Source organism: Colias philodice, chromosome 28 (genome assembly GCF_061535455.1).
Source record: "Colias philodice isolate Cphi_HAF_F1 chromosome 28, ilColPhil1 Martin Lab GWU primary, whole genome shotgun sequence".
In the NCBI taxonomy this organism is placed as follows: Eukaryota; Metazoa; Arthropoda; class Insecta; order Lepidoptera; family Pieridae; genus Colias; species Colias philodice.
Genome location: NC_143113.1, coordinates 6,096,944 through 6,110,228, shown reverse-complemented (window position 1 = coordinate 6,110,228; position 13,285 = coordinate 6,096,944). Strand labels below are relative to the sequence as shown.

At 36.3% G+C, this 13,285-nt stretch overlaps 1 protein-coding gene across 6 annotated transcripts in view; it reads left to right on the top strand.

Annotated features, from left to right (window-relative positions):
* The first annotated feature begins 407 nt into the window (after positions 1 to 407).
* da (transcription factor daughterless) overlaps positions 408 to 13,285 on the top strand; it is a 32,046-nt gene continuing 19,168 nt past the window's right edge. For 2 of the 6 annotated variants that reach the window (XM_089712195.1, XM_089712194.1), the window contains exons 1-2: positions 409 to 620; positions 10,451 to 11,136. In XM_089712195.1, the coding sequence (XP_089568321.1) occupies positions 10,618 to 11,136 (519 nt within the window). In that variant the 5' untranslated portion in view covers positions 409 to 620; positions 10,451 to 10,617. Of the gene's footprint in view, positions 724 to 10,450; positions 11,137 to 13,285 lie in introns of all 6 variants that reach the window. The other 4 variants (XM_089712193.1, XM_089712190.1, XM_089712192.1 and 1 more) reach the window with 4 other exon arrangements.

The window sequence follows — 13,285 nt, the reverse complement described above, 5'->3', positions numbered from 1 at the left end:
GCTGAAAATAAAAAAAGTTGTTTGAAACTTTAACCTCATTATTGTTACGTTGTGCGCCGAAGCGGCAACGTCGCGCGCGCTCGAGGGTTGCCTGCCGCGAGAGAGCTTTGTGTGCTCAAAGTTAGGGAAATTTAATAAAATACGAACTATAAAGTACACTATCAATATGTTTGTATAATCATAGGTTCAGAAAGATTGTAGCACTATATGCTAATTAAATGTTTTATCTTGTGCTGATTATAATAGTTATCACTATTAGTGAAGATAAAAAAGATAATAATAGATTCGGCTAGGTATAACAATACTCAAAACTTTCCAATTTTTCTGGTATCTTTCCAAATGCAATTGATAACGAAATAATATGATTTACATTAAGAATTTTACTTACTGATTTGTTGACTTGTTCGTTCTCTCATCGTAGAATTTGAACATAAAATTGGGAAAATGATAACACGGCTGGCAACTCGAGCACGAAGTGAGCGGCGGTCGCCAGTTGGCCATGGGGTTTCATTGACAGCGGATGTCATTACGTGCGCCGTTTCGCGCCAATATTGAAAAGTTTTTTTATAAAAGTGTTGTGCTAACGTGATACACTTTGTGTGTTTGTTTGGTTGTCTATGGTAAGAATAGTGCTGTGAATGGTGTATATCGAGGATATATAAATACGTTGTGGATTATTGTACGTCTGTACTCTGTATTTTAATAATTCTAAATAGCGGCACGGTGAGTTCGTAGCGTGAAAATAACTTTAGATAGCCTACGTTTAGAAAAGTTTTGTAAAAAAAGGAAAAAATATAATATTTTAGCGCTTTTCATAATTAATTCATTTTTGTTAATTTATTGATACTTTGATTTTAAACACGCGTGATGATTCAATAATGATTAAATTATAAGTATGATTTGCGATCATTACTTTTCATTTAACAATGTAATTTATGATACACTATTAATGTGCGCATCTAATGCAACATAATATCTTATGAACCTTACTAAATAAAACAAAATTATTTTATAAAAAAAATGAACAGAAAACAAAAAGTTCAGTATCTTTATGAAATACAAGATGTTATACTCATTGCTATGCAACTTTTCAGTTACAAAAACATGAAAAAAATAATAATTGAATAACATCCGATTTTATTCATATATTTGAGCCTGTGGATGGAGGATTTGAAATAATGATTACAAAGGATTCAGTCTCTGGACCGTTTATAACAACTTTTTAACCATTAATTTAAACTTTTCGCATTTTGTCGGCAATTAATCCGACGCCAACTTATCCGATAACTTTCCGCAGTGGTCCCGTGGTTACGGCTAAAGGCATTTTAGGTGAATAGGAAATGTAAGAAACGTAAAGATATACAAATGAATAAAATTTTGTAGGTAAATTTCATGAAACAATATTGGCTGAAGATAATATATTTATCGGCACCGCATCCTTCAAATAAAATTTCTGCATGGAAGGACATATCAAAAATATAATAATTGTTTTCTATGAATGCTTTGAAGGACCAAATACCTAATCGAAGGATCTATTTGACAGAATATGAACAATATCAATTTATTTTTGTTCTAGTTCATTCTGTATTCCGTTCCGTCACTTAACGTCACGCCACAGACGAATTAATTTTGTCATAAATATTGTAAATTATTGTCACTACGTGGCATTAACCCAGTAAGCTGGACACACCTATGGCTGTTTAATGAGATTATGAGATATAATGAGTTGCATAACCACCTGTTGGATGTGAGCCGCACATTGTTTTTAAAGCAATGACGTACCTAGTTTTATAAGCTATGTTATCGTGGAATAACATCGATTATACATATACCCGCTGCGGAATTAGAAACAGTTGTAGCAATTCAATTAAAAGAGGTTTGAACAAAGATTATTTGAAGGTAATTAAAGATGAGATTTTGAGCAATAACAAGAATTGAAAAATTACATGTTATGCCTAACAATTTCTGATATTACACGTTCCACAATGACTGAAATGCCTAACGAGGTTATTTTTTTGCATTTATCGTCCTATAGAAATGTTTACAAATGCTTTTTTGTATCACAAAGAAACAGTCCATTCAGTCTTTAAACGCGTTGAGATTACGCTACTATTTGACGTAGTACATCTGTGTGGAGACCAGTTAAGTACCATAACCCTGGTGACACCAAAAATACAGGGCAAGATTGTACCCAATGTGCTGACTCAAGAATTAGAAAGGACACAATAGTACAATTTCTTTGTTTCAATTAAGTCGGCTCGCGCCACGTCAGCCGCACAGGCCGAATGAATATTTTATTAGATCGCGAATAAAAATCGATTGCGTACAAGACACCTAATTACAGAGCTGGAGAAATTGCAGCCGCTATTAGAAGCACATAAATTGGTAGCTGCAAAGAAATTCTGTATTATTTGCCACATATTACGTGCGCTTTTATTTGATTTACGTAGGGTTTGTATCATTTGAAATGAAATGATGTGTAATTTTTACATATTGTCCTCAGAATTTATTTAAGAGCGAAAATGTATGTTACAACTTCAATAGAAAATAGATTTGAACTATCTTATAAAGTGTAGCGTGAAACGTGTTTAGCCATTAATTTGGCTTAGCAATATATTATCCATGACCTAAACTCTTATAATAAGCCGAAGTATCCGTTATGGTTAAATAGACTGATGATGACCGAACAGACGTTAATCATCAATGTGTTTGCGAATGTGACCCAGTTCGCACAATAGCCATGTACATATATAACACACGCCGTTTCAGTACTTTTAAAAGCAATACGTAAGTGACAATTATTGCATTCAATAAAACTATGACTAGGTATTTATTTGCAGAAAACTTCCGATAATTCCAATATTCATATATTGACGATTTTCTTGATTTTCCTCGAAACCTGAATTGGCCTAGTAGATGAGTATCCGTTGGGAATCGAATCTGGTATTGTTTGGTGATCGGTAAAAACGTCTGTTTGTAAGATGGACGAGCCGTGAATAGTAAGCGCAGCTAATGCCTTATTGATGTCCACCTTGTTCCCAGAATTGGGAAATTGCGGATTATACTATTTATTTATTCGACTAGACTTCCTTTATAACTCCTTTAGAATCATCCAAATACAGAAAAAAAAATACTGAGAAATCTATAGTTGCTTTTAGTGTTCTATTTGAAAATAGAGATTCTATTTTTCCTTCGTTGTATTATATTGGCCAGGAAGGTCCACTTATACGAGTTGTGCAGAAACGTTAAATTATCATGATAATGTATCGCTTATCATGAATTTAACCTCATCGTATACATATCTACAAACTTTTCGTAAAAAGCTATACTGTATTGTTGAGAAGATTTCCTCCGATCGCACGAACGATAAGATATTCTTCTATTTTGGTACTACTTCTAAATCAATGAAGCATTTTCAGCTGCATTCAATAAAAAGCTCGCATGCCTGTGATAAGGTTAAATGCCAGAATCAAAATATGTGGGTTAATCATTTAGAGCACTTCTTGTCAAATGTTTTTAAGTAAATATAAGGTATAGGTCCCCTTTTTGTGAAATTAAAGGGAAAGTGCAATTACCCCCTCACCGGATAGCCTTACACAATGCGGGTGTCGGGTTCGATTCCCGTAAGGTGACACGAGCAGTTCGTGAGACATCCGTTATGCGACATCCGTTTTGATTTGTGACCTTACAGGTAATCAGTTTAAACTTGAATGGTTGATGTATTGAATAATTTTTCGGGACGCGTGGGAGACTTTCAGTGTCACTATCTTCACAAAAGAATTTTTCATTTTCATTCTCTCACACTTATTGAATTGAAATATTGAAAGCTGATATCTATTTTGTCATCATTTTTGAACTTCTTATTCCGTCTTCGTATAAATACTTCTTAATTCTTAACATACTTTATTTGTACCGGGCCATTGTAAGGCCAGGAGACTCGCCAGTTTTTCAAGATAAATAGTTACAAAGTAGTCAATAGCAATCACGACCAATGTCTAGGGAACGCGGAAAACTTTTCTCCTCGTACCGCAAGCGATTGTAATGCAGCCAGCGGCGCATACATGATTCATCCCGCGAACCCCGCGGATTCCTGAATTAATCGTGTCCTTAGCGAACGGCTATCTCACATCTCATTGACGCACCGGAATACAGATGTGTTGGCAGTTACACTCTTGTGCTATCGTTTTCTATCCTTTTTTTGACGTGCATCGTGCTAGTGGATATTTTTTGCCATTAGGACATGCCAGTTGCCAATTTCAATTATGATTGGCTAGGAATGGATAAGTGGGCAGAATATGCTGTATTTACCTTAGATTACGTATACTCACTTACTGCTGGTAAAATAGAAATTATACCATGGATATGAGCTATCACAACTAATAATAACCAAGGAGTAAATAATCGGCTTCTAAGATTCCTGAAACTGGGGAGAAATTGAATGCAACACACACTGATTATCACCACTATAATCATTATCTTAGCTGATGGCTTATTTCAAAATACTTTATCCGAAAATTTAAACAAATTAACACTTTAATAAAATAAATTTAACAGAAGATCGCGTTATCTCATTTGGTCTGTGACCGTCGTGGGAAGCTATAAAACAATCAATTTCCATGGTTCACGCATTGCAGATGGAATATTACCGTTCGGTCGTTAGTGTATATAGTTTAGTATGCAGGAATGCGGTGCACGGCGAGTGATTGCGGCGACGTACTGTCTGCTGGCCGCTGTAGGCCGGCGTCGCACGCGCGGCCCACTGCTTGCGAGTAGCGGTGACGGTGGTGGTTGTAGGCTGCAGGAACATGAAGTCCGTAATGCGGGTTGAAACAAGCGTTTTTGTGACAGAGTTGTTTAGTTGATTTCGGAAGTTATTTTATTTTTATGCACAGCTAACTTTTGCTTTAATTTTAGGAATGTTGAGTTAGATGATTATATTTCTCGAGTTAAATGTTAATTTAGGGTGTTTTGGTTAGTACGATTCCGCATGACTAAGGCCCAGATTCACAGTCGTGACTTTACTTTACCGCAAAAGAGTCTTCACAAAGTAAACTTTGTATGTCCGAAGTTTACTTTCAACATATTTAATTTCAGAGACAATTGCTTGACTTTCCTTAGAAAAGTACGGCCTCAAAGTAAAGTACAGGGAAATACGTGTGACTGTTACATTATACGCATAATTTATGTTTTTGAGAACATATTCAATTATATGTATTTCCATATATAATAATAACATTATTATTTTATATCAAAAATTAATTGTTTAGAAAAAAAAAACACAATGTAGGTATTACGCGGATTTGCAATAATAATTGTCAGTCAGGTAGCAGTTTCAAATCCGTTATAACAAGCCACGGTCGGGAAGATTGTTGTAGAAATATCAAAAACCGGTAGCCACAGCAAAATTCGTCAGAAAAATATTATAAAGTTCTAAGACAAACGAAGCAATGCAACAAATCAACAAAAAAATGTCACTCAAATCGACATGACGTTTCGAGCTATAACCCAACCATATTAAAATGCGTTTATGTTCTAGGAAATTAGTTTAAAATGAAGGCCTACATGATTTATACGCATAGTCATGTAAAGTTTACTTTGAGACCAAAGTCATGATTATCGACTCCTTAGCCTTTACTAAGTAAAGTATAGTTTTCGAAAAGTAAAGATGAGCTTGACACGACTAAGAAATATATTTTTCTGTGAAAGTAGATCTTTCCATCAAAGTAAAGTTAAAGTGCGATCTGTGAATCTCGGCCTACGCCACTTAAACTTGGCCCCACCACAAGCGGTCGGTGCGGTGAGCCGTCGCGTGTGTGTCCGCCCTTACCGCTGTGCACTCGCAATAAGTGAATAATCAGCGGAATGCGCTTTGTTGCACGACATCTCATATTTGCTTCACATAAATATTATTTAGTATTCGTTTTCATTGATAAATATAGAACATTTTTTTGTGCGGATACTGTTATTATGTATAGGTAAGATCGAGTTCCAATCGCGTAGAGTAAGAAATTACCTGCAAGTATTTAATTTTTATAGAATTAATTGACCTCACAATAAAATTATTTAAATACCACTGTAATAGTTATGTTTATCAATTTCGATGGCTAAATGGCCAGGCTACGAATAAGTACATAGTAACTACGTATTCGTAAGTGGATAAGTACTTGATAGGCAAACGAAGGACATTTCCTACGGAAGATTTTTTGCTCTCATGTTAAAAACTATTAAAAACTACATTAATATTTATAATTAATTAAATCAATCCGATCTCCGATCAAGTAGAAGGAAAACCAACGAAGCATATAAACATGTGTATCGTCTGCGCGAACTACGCGTCACATTAGTTTATGGCACAAACAGAGCTATAAACTGTTAGTGTGTTATGTCAACAATACTGTCTGGTCTGGTGTGTGGTGGCGCGGATGGATCCTGTGTTGTGATTGCCAGCAGCTGATCGGGGCGGGGTGGGTGACCTTGACCGCGGCGCCACCTGTCACTCGCCGACAACCACCGATGGCTTTTGGAACACGTGTTTTTGGGAAAGCGTTTGGCGACCGCTTTAGTGGCTCTGCTCGAATGGATCTATCATTAAGAATTATTATGCCTATAGCTTGTTTGTGTAGTCGGAGGTAGCCAGAATGATTGTTGAACATGTTCATGATGTATCCTTGTACCTAATAGATGAATAAAGTTTGGCCCAGTCAAAGGGTTACTTCACTCCATTCGTTTAAATTAATAATATGAGTTAACAATTGCCTTAATTTGGTCTGCTCTGGCAGTACAATGGGTAATGATAGGTTCAGCTAGAATGCTAGATGAATATATATGAAGATTAACGATTCTTTGAATTTGAGAAAAGCGTATGAAACAGGCGCTCATATTAATAAAATAATTATCATACCTCTACCCTTTTCCGTGATGTAAATATTATTGTCCTATCGCACTGGTTATTTCATGTATTGAAAATGTATTCAATAAAATATGTAAACTTACACCTAGGTAAAATTCCACTTCCCTTGACACAGCTGTTTAATGTTTTGTCTGTAAATCGCCACTGTCTCGTTTAGTAAAAGCGTGCAATTCTTGATTTAAAATATTTAATAGATCCTGGGGACTTTACAATATTTCCTGCGACGTGACGGAGGAAAGTTGTCGCATGATGTGACGTGTGGACTGAAGGTACCGCGCTCTCCGCTAAGGGCCGCGGCACGTTAACGGTCCGCCGCAATAAGATGCTAATTAAATCAACTGATTTTAATGAAACGAGCGGCACGAGGAGGTTTCACAAAAAGAACTAAATAAATATAATCATAAATCCGGGTCAGAATCGTAAAGGTGCACGCGACGGGCATCGAACCGGTCGCCGGGCGCAGCTGCCGGGCAGGTGCGCGCCGCTGATGCAATGCGTGTGTGCGTACAGGTCTCGTACCTGTGGCCCTGGGCTGCAGACCAGCGAGGAGGTTAGCGAGCAGAACCTAGCTTAGTTTCTCCTACGTTCGTAAGAGAAAGCCTGAAATATTGAACGTCATTAAGTAATGAGAATTGCCTCAAAAGGGTTAGTATTAAGTCGAACGGGTTAATATTAAGGCGATTTTTCTGGTCTTAACACAGCTGTAAAATATACTTAGAGCACAGGATACATAATAGTAGCTAAACGCTACAGAGCGGACACTCTCCGCCTCCCGCAAAAATTAAACACTTTACCTCAACCCGCACGATCAGTCTAAAAATGGTCCACATTTTTCTACAAGGACTATCGTTATCGATTGATATTGTATGATTTTGATTGATTTTCGTTTTTCGTAGAAAATGGTTAGATATTGTGCTGTTTACGGATGTATTTCATCAGAAAAACGCGAATTTTTTTTTACGCTAGTCAAAAATGTGCCAACCATAAAGCGTTAACATTTGCAATCTCTACAGTGTGACTGTCAAAACGATAATTTTGTATGGAGTGTCCGGGGTGTGCTTAGAGCTTATTTCTACGTAGTTTTTCAATGTTAAAATCTTATTATTGCCTTCGAACCATCATGAGTAACATACTTCACGTTTATCGTATTAGTTGGAAGATTCATATATTCTACTACCCACATGAGCTATCTTCTCAACCAACACACATAAAGAAGTAAGCGATCGATTTGATGGTCAATAGTTATCACCACACCTCCGTCACAAGTGCACATACAAAACACATCCCTCTGAAACAGTGGGTAACAGTATCCTCGGTTTTTGCGCGTTTGGGCGCGCCCCGGGACCACCCGCGCCGTAACCCTACCCGCCACCTACCACGACGATCACTACACAGTACCCACATAGCTGTGTTGTCATCGTTGCGATCATTATTACCAAATATCCTTGGAAAACACTTCAATAACAAAAGACAAAGAATAAATTTATTTGTACATCCAGCACTTCTATTTGAATTCGTATTGAATAACAGTTGTTATCTTAATAAAATCAAAACAAAACTGCTGTAGGTAGGTGCTACCTGAACCGTTATTCTTAAAAATAATGAGAAGTAATGTATATTTTTCTAGCGATACCTTGTTTGAATATTAGTGGATGTTATGATAGAAAACAAGCTGCATTATTGAAATATATTTAATATTTATTAATAAAGCAGCGCAAGCGCAGCCGCGCGGCCCCTTACATCTGGTGTTATTCTGGTCACTACAAAATGAAAATTATTTAATTTGTACCTTCACAATTAAATGCCTATAAAATAATCAGTCAAGTATCAGGTATGCGTCAGCGCAGTAATCTAAACAATTTTACCTCTTCGCGAGCAAGTAGCAACGTTCACATATAAGGTAACTCGCGCTATTGACATTTTTTCCTCAATTAAGATAAAAAGTAGGTACTGCATGTAATTAGTGGCCACATTATCGATGTACTAAAATTTTATGTGTGTCAAAATGAAGTGACGATTAATTACTTATTTAAAGTGAATACATTTTATAATAAAAGCTGCCTCAAAAATCTAGTTGGATGTTAAGGACTTATAAAAGTGAAGCAGGTAGTGTCTTCACGGATGAAGGGAATATCGGGGAATCAAGTGTCGTTGTTGTGTTATCGATACAGTTAAAAATAGACTATATTCTTCAATATAATGTAGTTTCTTGTAAAAAGAAACCATATAATGACCTTACTGGGTCTTCTTTCTGGGAAACATTTGGCGAGCGTGGCGTGTATCTTATAAAACTTGAACTTTTGAGTGATGTGTATTTATTTTAGGTATTCATATTATGATCTATTTGCATGAATTTCAAATTATAAAACAATCGTAGAACGTATATAGATGCTGTTATTTACGATAGTTTCACTTATATATACTTAGTATATACAAAATTAGAATATCGTAACTCACTTTGCAATACGATTCATCCAATATCAATAAAGGTACCTTATATAATTGTTATCTTTTTAAAAACTTACTCTAGAAGTTTTGTGGCAAAAGCAAAGTTGTAGCGAAATAGGATAACGTCTTTGTGTAATTTAATTTCGTAGCATTGATTTATTCCGTTTTTCACTAAAAGTTGTTAACTGTTATAGGTAATATCATGTACATGTGGTTTATATTTAGTTGCTTTCATCACTCGGCAACATTTAAAGATCAGCTGTTCCATCCCATATAAATAATTTGACAAAGAAAGTGGCGACGCTACCTGCTTTCTCTTTGTCCCCGATTCGATTCCCAGGACGCTAGAGTTACGGGACGGGGGCGCAAGGTGCTAAATACTTACCTGAAAGTAATGCATTAAAGTAGTTAGTTATTATTTTTTATTTGTCGTGATCTCAACCGTGAGCGCTTTCGAAGTGAGAAATTTCATCTGTCCGCCCAATAGAGTGATGCTTAAACTTATTCCTTGTTTGATATAACTACTTAATACAATATGGATTACATTATTTCAAAACATTTCCGAAATTAAACCGCTTTGTACATACGAAAAGAAAGATACGTGATATGTGATGACAGCCCATCACACATCACATCACACAGATCACAACAGGTATCCAACCTGATGTTTTTTCTCGGTTCTTATTTGCACACTTTTATATTTTATCAAATCTAACCGTTTAAATTCAGAGCGACGAAAATTAAAATAATTTTCACTTTACATCAAATTATAAAAGTGAAGATACTCTTGAAACAATTTTGTTTAATAATAAGCTTATAATTATAACACTGGGCGAGACTAATAGACGGTTGATGTTTACATTTATAAGAGATCGAGATTTGACTTTGAAGTGCTATTTTTAACATCACATAGTAGTTGCGACTACGTCGACGTTTAGATTCATCGATTTACACTAAAATTTATTTTAAAACACCCCATCGCATACTTTAGAAAAAAACGTGAATCAACTAAGATTATTTCCACGACGAACTCCAACCACTGTCGCTAGTAAATAATAAAATCATGTTTGATCTAATCATTTGTTTCATTAGGTTACTTCAAATTCATTGAACATTAGAGAGTGTATATCCAAATTTTAGATCTGTGATATAAATAAGTTATTAACAAAGTGCAACACAAAAGACAACGACAGTGAACATAAAGCAAACAAAATGTGCAAGTGAACACGTGATAATGTCAAAGTGTAAACACAAAGAGGATGGCTCTACGAAATGACGTCATGGAGTCCAACTTCCTGCCCGCGGACACGCCGCCGATGACTGACATCGCGTACCAGCCGAAAACGGACTTGGCCATCGAATACTTTAACACTTTCAACCAAATATGCGAGAACTACCGCGACGACAGGCAAGCGGACGGCCTACGAGCCGTAGACGCGCTACGCGTAGCGCCCGATCAGCTACGCGGGCACTATGATGCGCTACGGGCGCCGTCAGATCACCTACGCGCCCCCGCGGACGGCGTGCGCGCGTCGTCCGACTCGCTGCGGCTGTCGTCAGACACGCTACGCGTTTCGTCAGAAATATTGGACGGTAGCCGCGAGTTTATAAGCACAGACTTTCAAAAAACAGAGTTTAGTGACAAAGTGTTTTTGGGAAAGGACGAGCAAGTGTTTCAGTTCGGACAGCCGGACGCCTCGGCGTTGCTGAGGCATCGCGCGAGGCGGAGGTACAATGAGGAGCATGGCCTGCCTACAGCCACCAGTCAGGAGAGCGGGGTAAGTTGAATGCAGCTATGCTGTAGCCATAGTTTTCATTCTCAGGGTTTATAAACCAATACACATCTTACAGTGTTGCGATTTTAATTGATCAATATTTTTGTATGCATCACTTTTAATATTGTTACCAATTATTATACCAAACTATAAGTAACAACTTAGATACATGTATAAATTTGAAGAGTTTTTAATAAAAAATATCTCCATCATTTGAAACATGGTATGTTCAAATCACGCAAAAGTAAATTAATTATAATGAATTCTTAGCATTATTAATTATTCTCAGTAATCCATCGAGCGCCGATAATGCCCGCAATGGGCAACAATGTGACCGCGTACCGTCTAGCTATCGGCGGTTATTTCTGTCTGTTTACGTTGTTAGTATAATTAGAAGCACTAATTCGGTGGCTCGTGGGCGGAGCGGCCGCCTTGGTGTGACTCGCGACAACACGTAGATGTGCAAACGTCGCGAGATTACATATTAGGGATGTAGTAGTCTGCACCTAAATAGTGAACACTGTACTGCATTTAGATTTAGGTAGATAGTCACGTGTAACGTACTCTTACGTGGGGGAATAGATGAGTGCATTTGCCAAATTTCGCAAATTCTTTGTCATTAATATCATAATGACATTCAAGGCCTTTTCCGATAGCGGGCGTTTTATATGTTCCTCGATTAATTTCTACTTAATTTTTAGTAGTAACTATAGATAAAAAAGTTTTCAAGAATTTTACCTATGACCTAACACGTGTATTGTATATTTGTCTGTGTATTCCACTAATGGCTAGCAATAATAAGCAGTGTCAGATGTAACAGAAGCCGGCGGGTTCGCGGGAACCGAGCGTCGCTAATGGATCTCGTAACTGGATATATTCGGAATTAAATCGATCAACGATACCTTTGTACGGGAGCCGTTGTTGAGAAACTCTTGTTTTTTCCGTGTATTAAAGTAGACGATATGATAAAATACTTTGCCTGTGAGAAAAGTTTGAGTTTTTATTAATAAAGGATCGTTACTGCGTATTCTTCATCATTGGCAGTAACTTGACTCTCGCATTCTTTCGCATAGACCTTACTTTATCCGTTCCCATTCAAATATTCCTCTATTTCGCATTCATCAATTGTGGTTGACAAAAAGTAACCATTCATAATTCTTACATCCTTTATTTGTATTTCAGAATTGATAAAAATTATTCAGAGGCCTACTACAGAATCGTATCAAACAGACCATATCTTAAATATTTTTTGATTTCCAATATAGACGTTGTTTCTAATTTGATACAAAAAAATATGACTATATCCCAATTCATAATCAATCGTAAGCAAATTAATTATAATATCGTAAACGTGTCAAACAATAAATTTGACAAGTACCTATCAGTGTTAGTTTCCCACGAAACCGCGAGCGAATAGAAACGATATCAAGTGTCACACAAAATATATTCTCCATCGCTGGAGACTCGGTGAGCTCACGTGGGAACGGCGATGGCCCACGAGACATGCTGTCTCACCAGCCACTAGAACTGGCTATAACTTGATTTAAACATGTATTATACAGACTCGTTTATCTTAAATATTATGTTTGATTTCTATTATCTGTGGATTTTTATGTTCCATTGATATGATTTTTGAGTAAAACCCTTCAATGATTATGTATTTAGATCCATTAGGATTCGCTCTGGATTGTTTTGTAATTCGTATATAAATTGAACTGGAAATATGAAATTATTACACAATTGAAAGTTTCAAGTAGAAGTATTCCATTTCTAGTTGTACTTTTTTTTTAATTTATACAACATTATTTCTTGCTCTTAATCTTTTTCTGAAGTAATGCTACTCTTACATTTATAGTGATCTTCTGTGAAATTATCCCCGGAGTTTGACGTACGTAACGTAGTGGCTTTTATTTAAACAATATTTAATGTTAACGATTATTATTGTAAATGAAACCGATATAGGTAATTTGAATAAATTAGGACCAAATAATAAAAAAATATAGCAGACACAAAAATCAATGGAATAACATTATAAATTTTATTTGACCAGATGTCCCGCGTGCTCTCAAAATCCAGTTTGAATGATATCGATTTAATGCGATATTATGTTTCAAACGGAATATAAATGAGATGATATGTTATTTAACGAGTA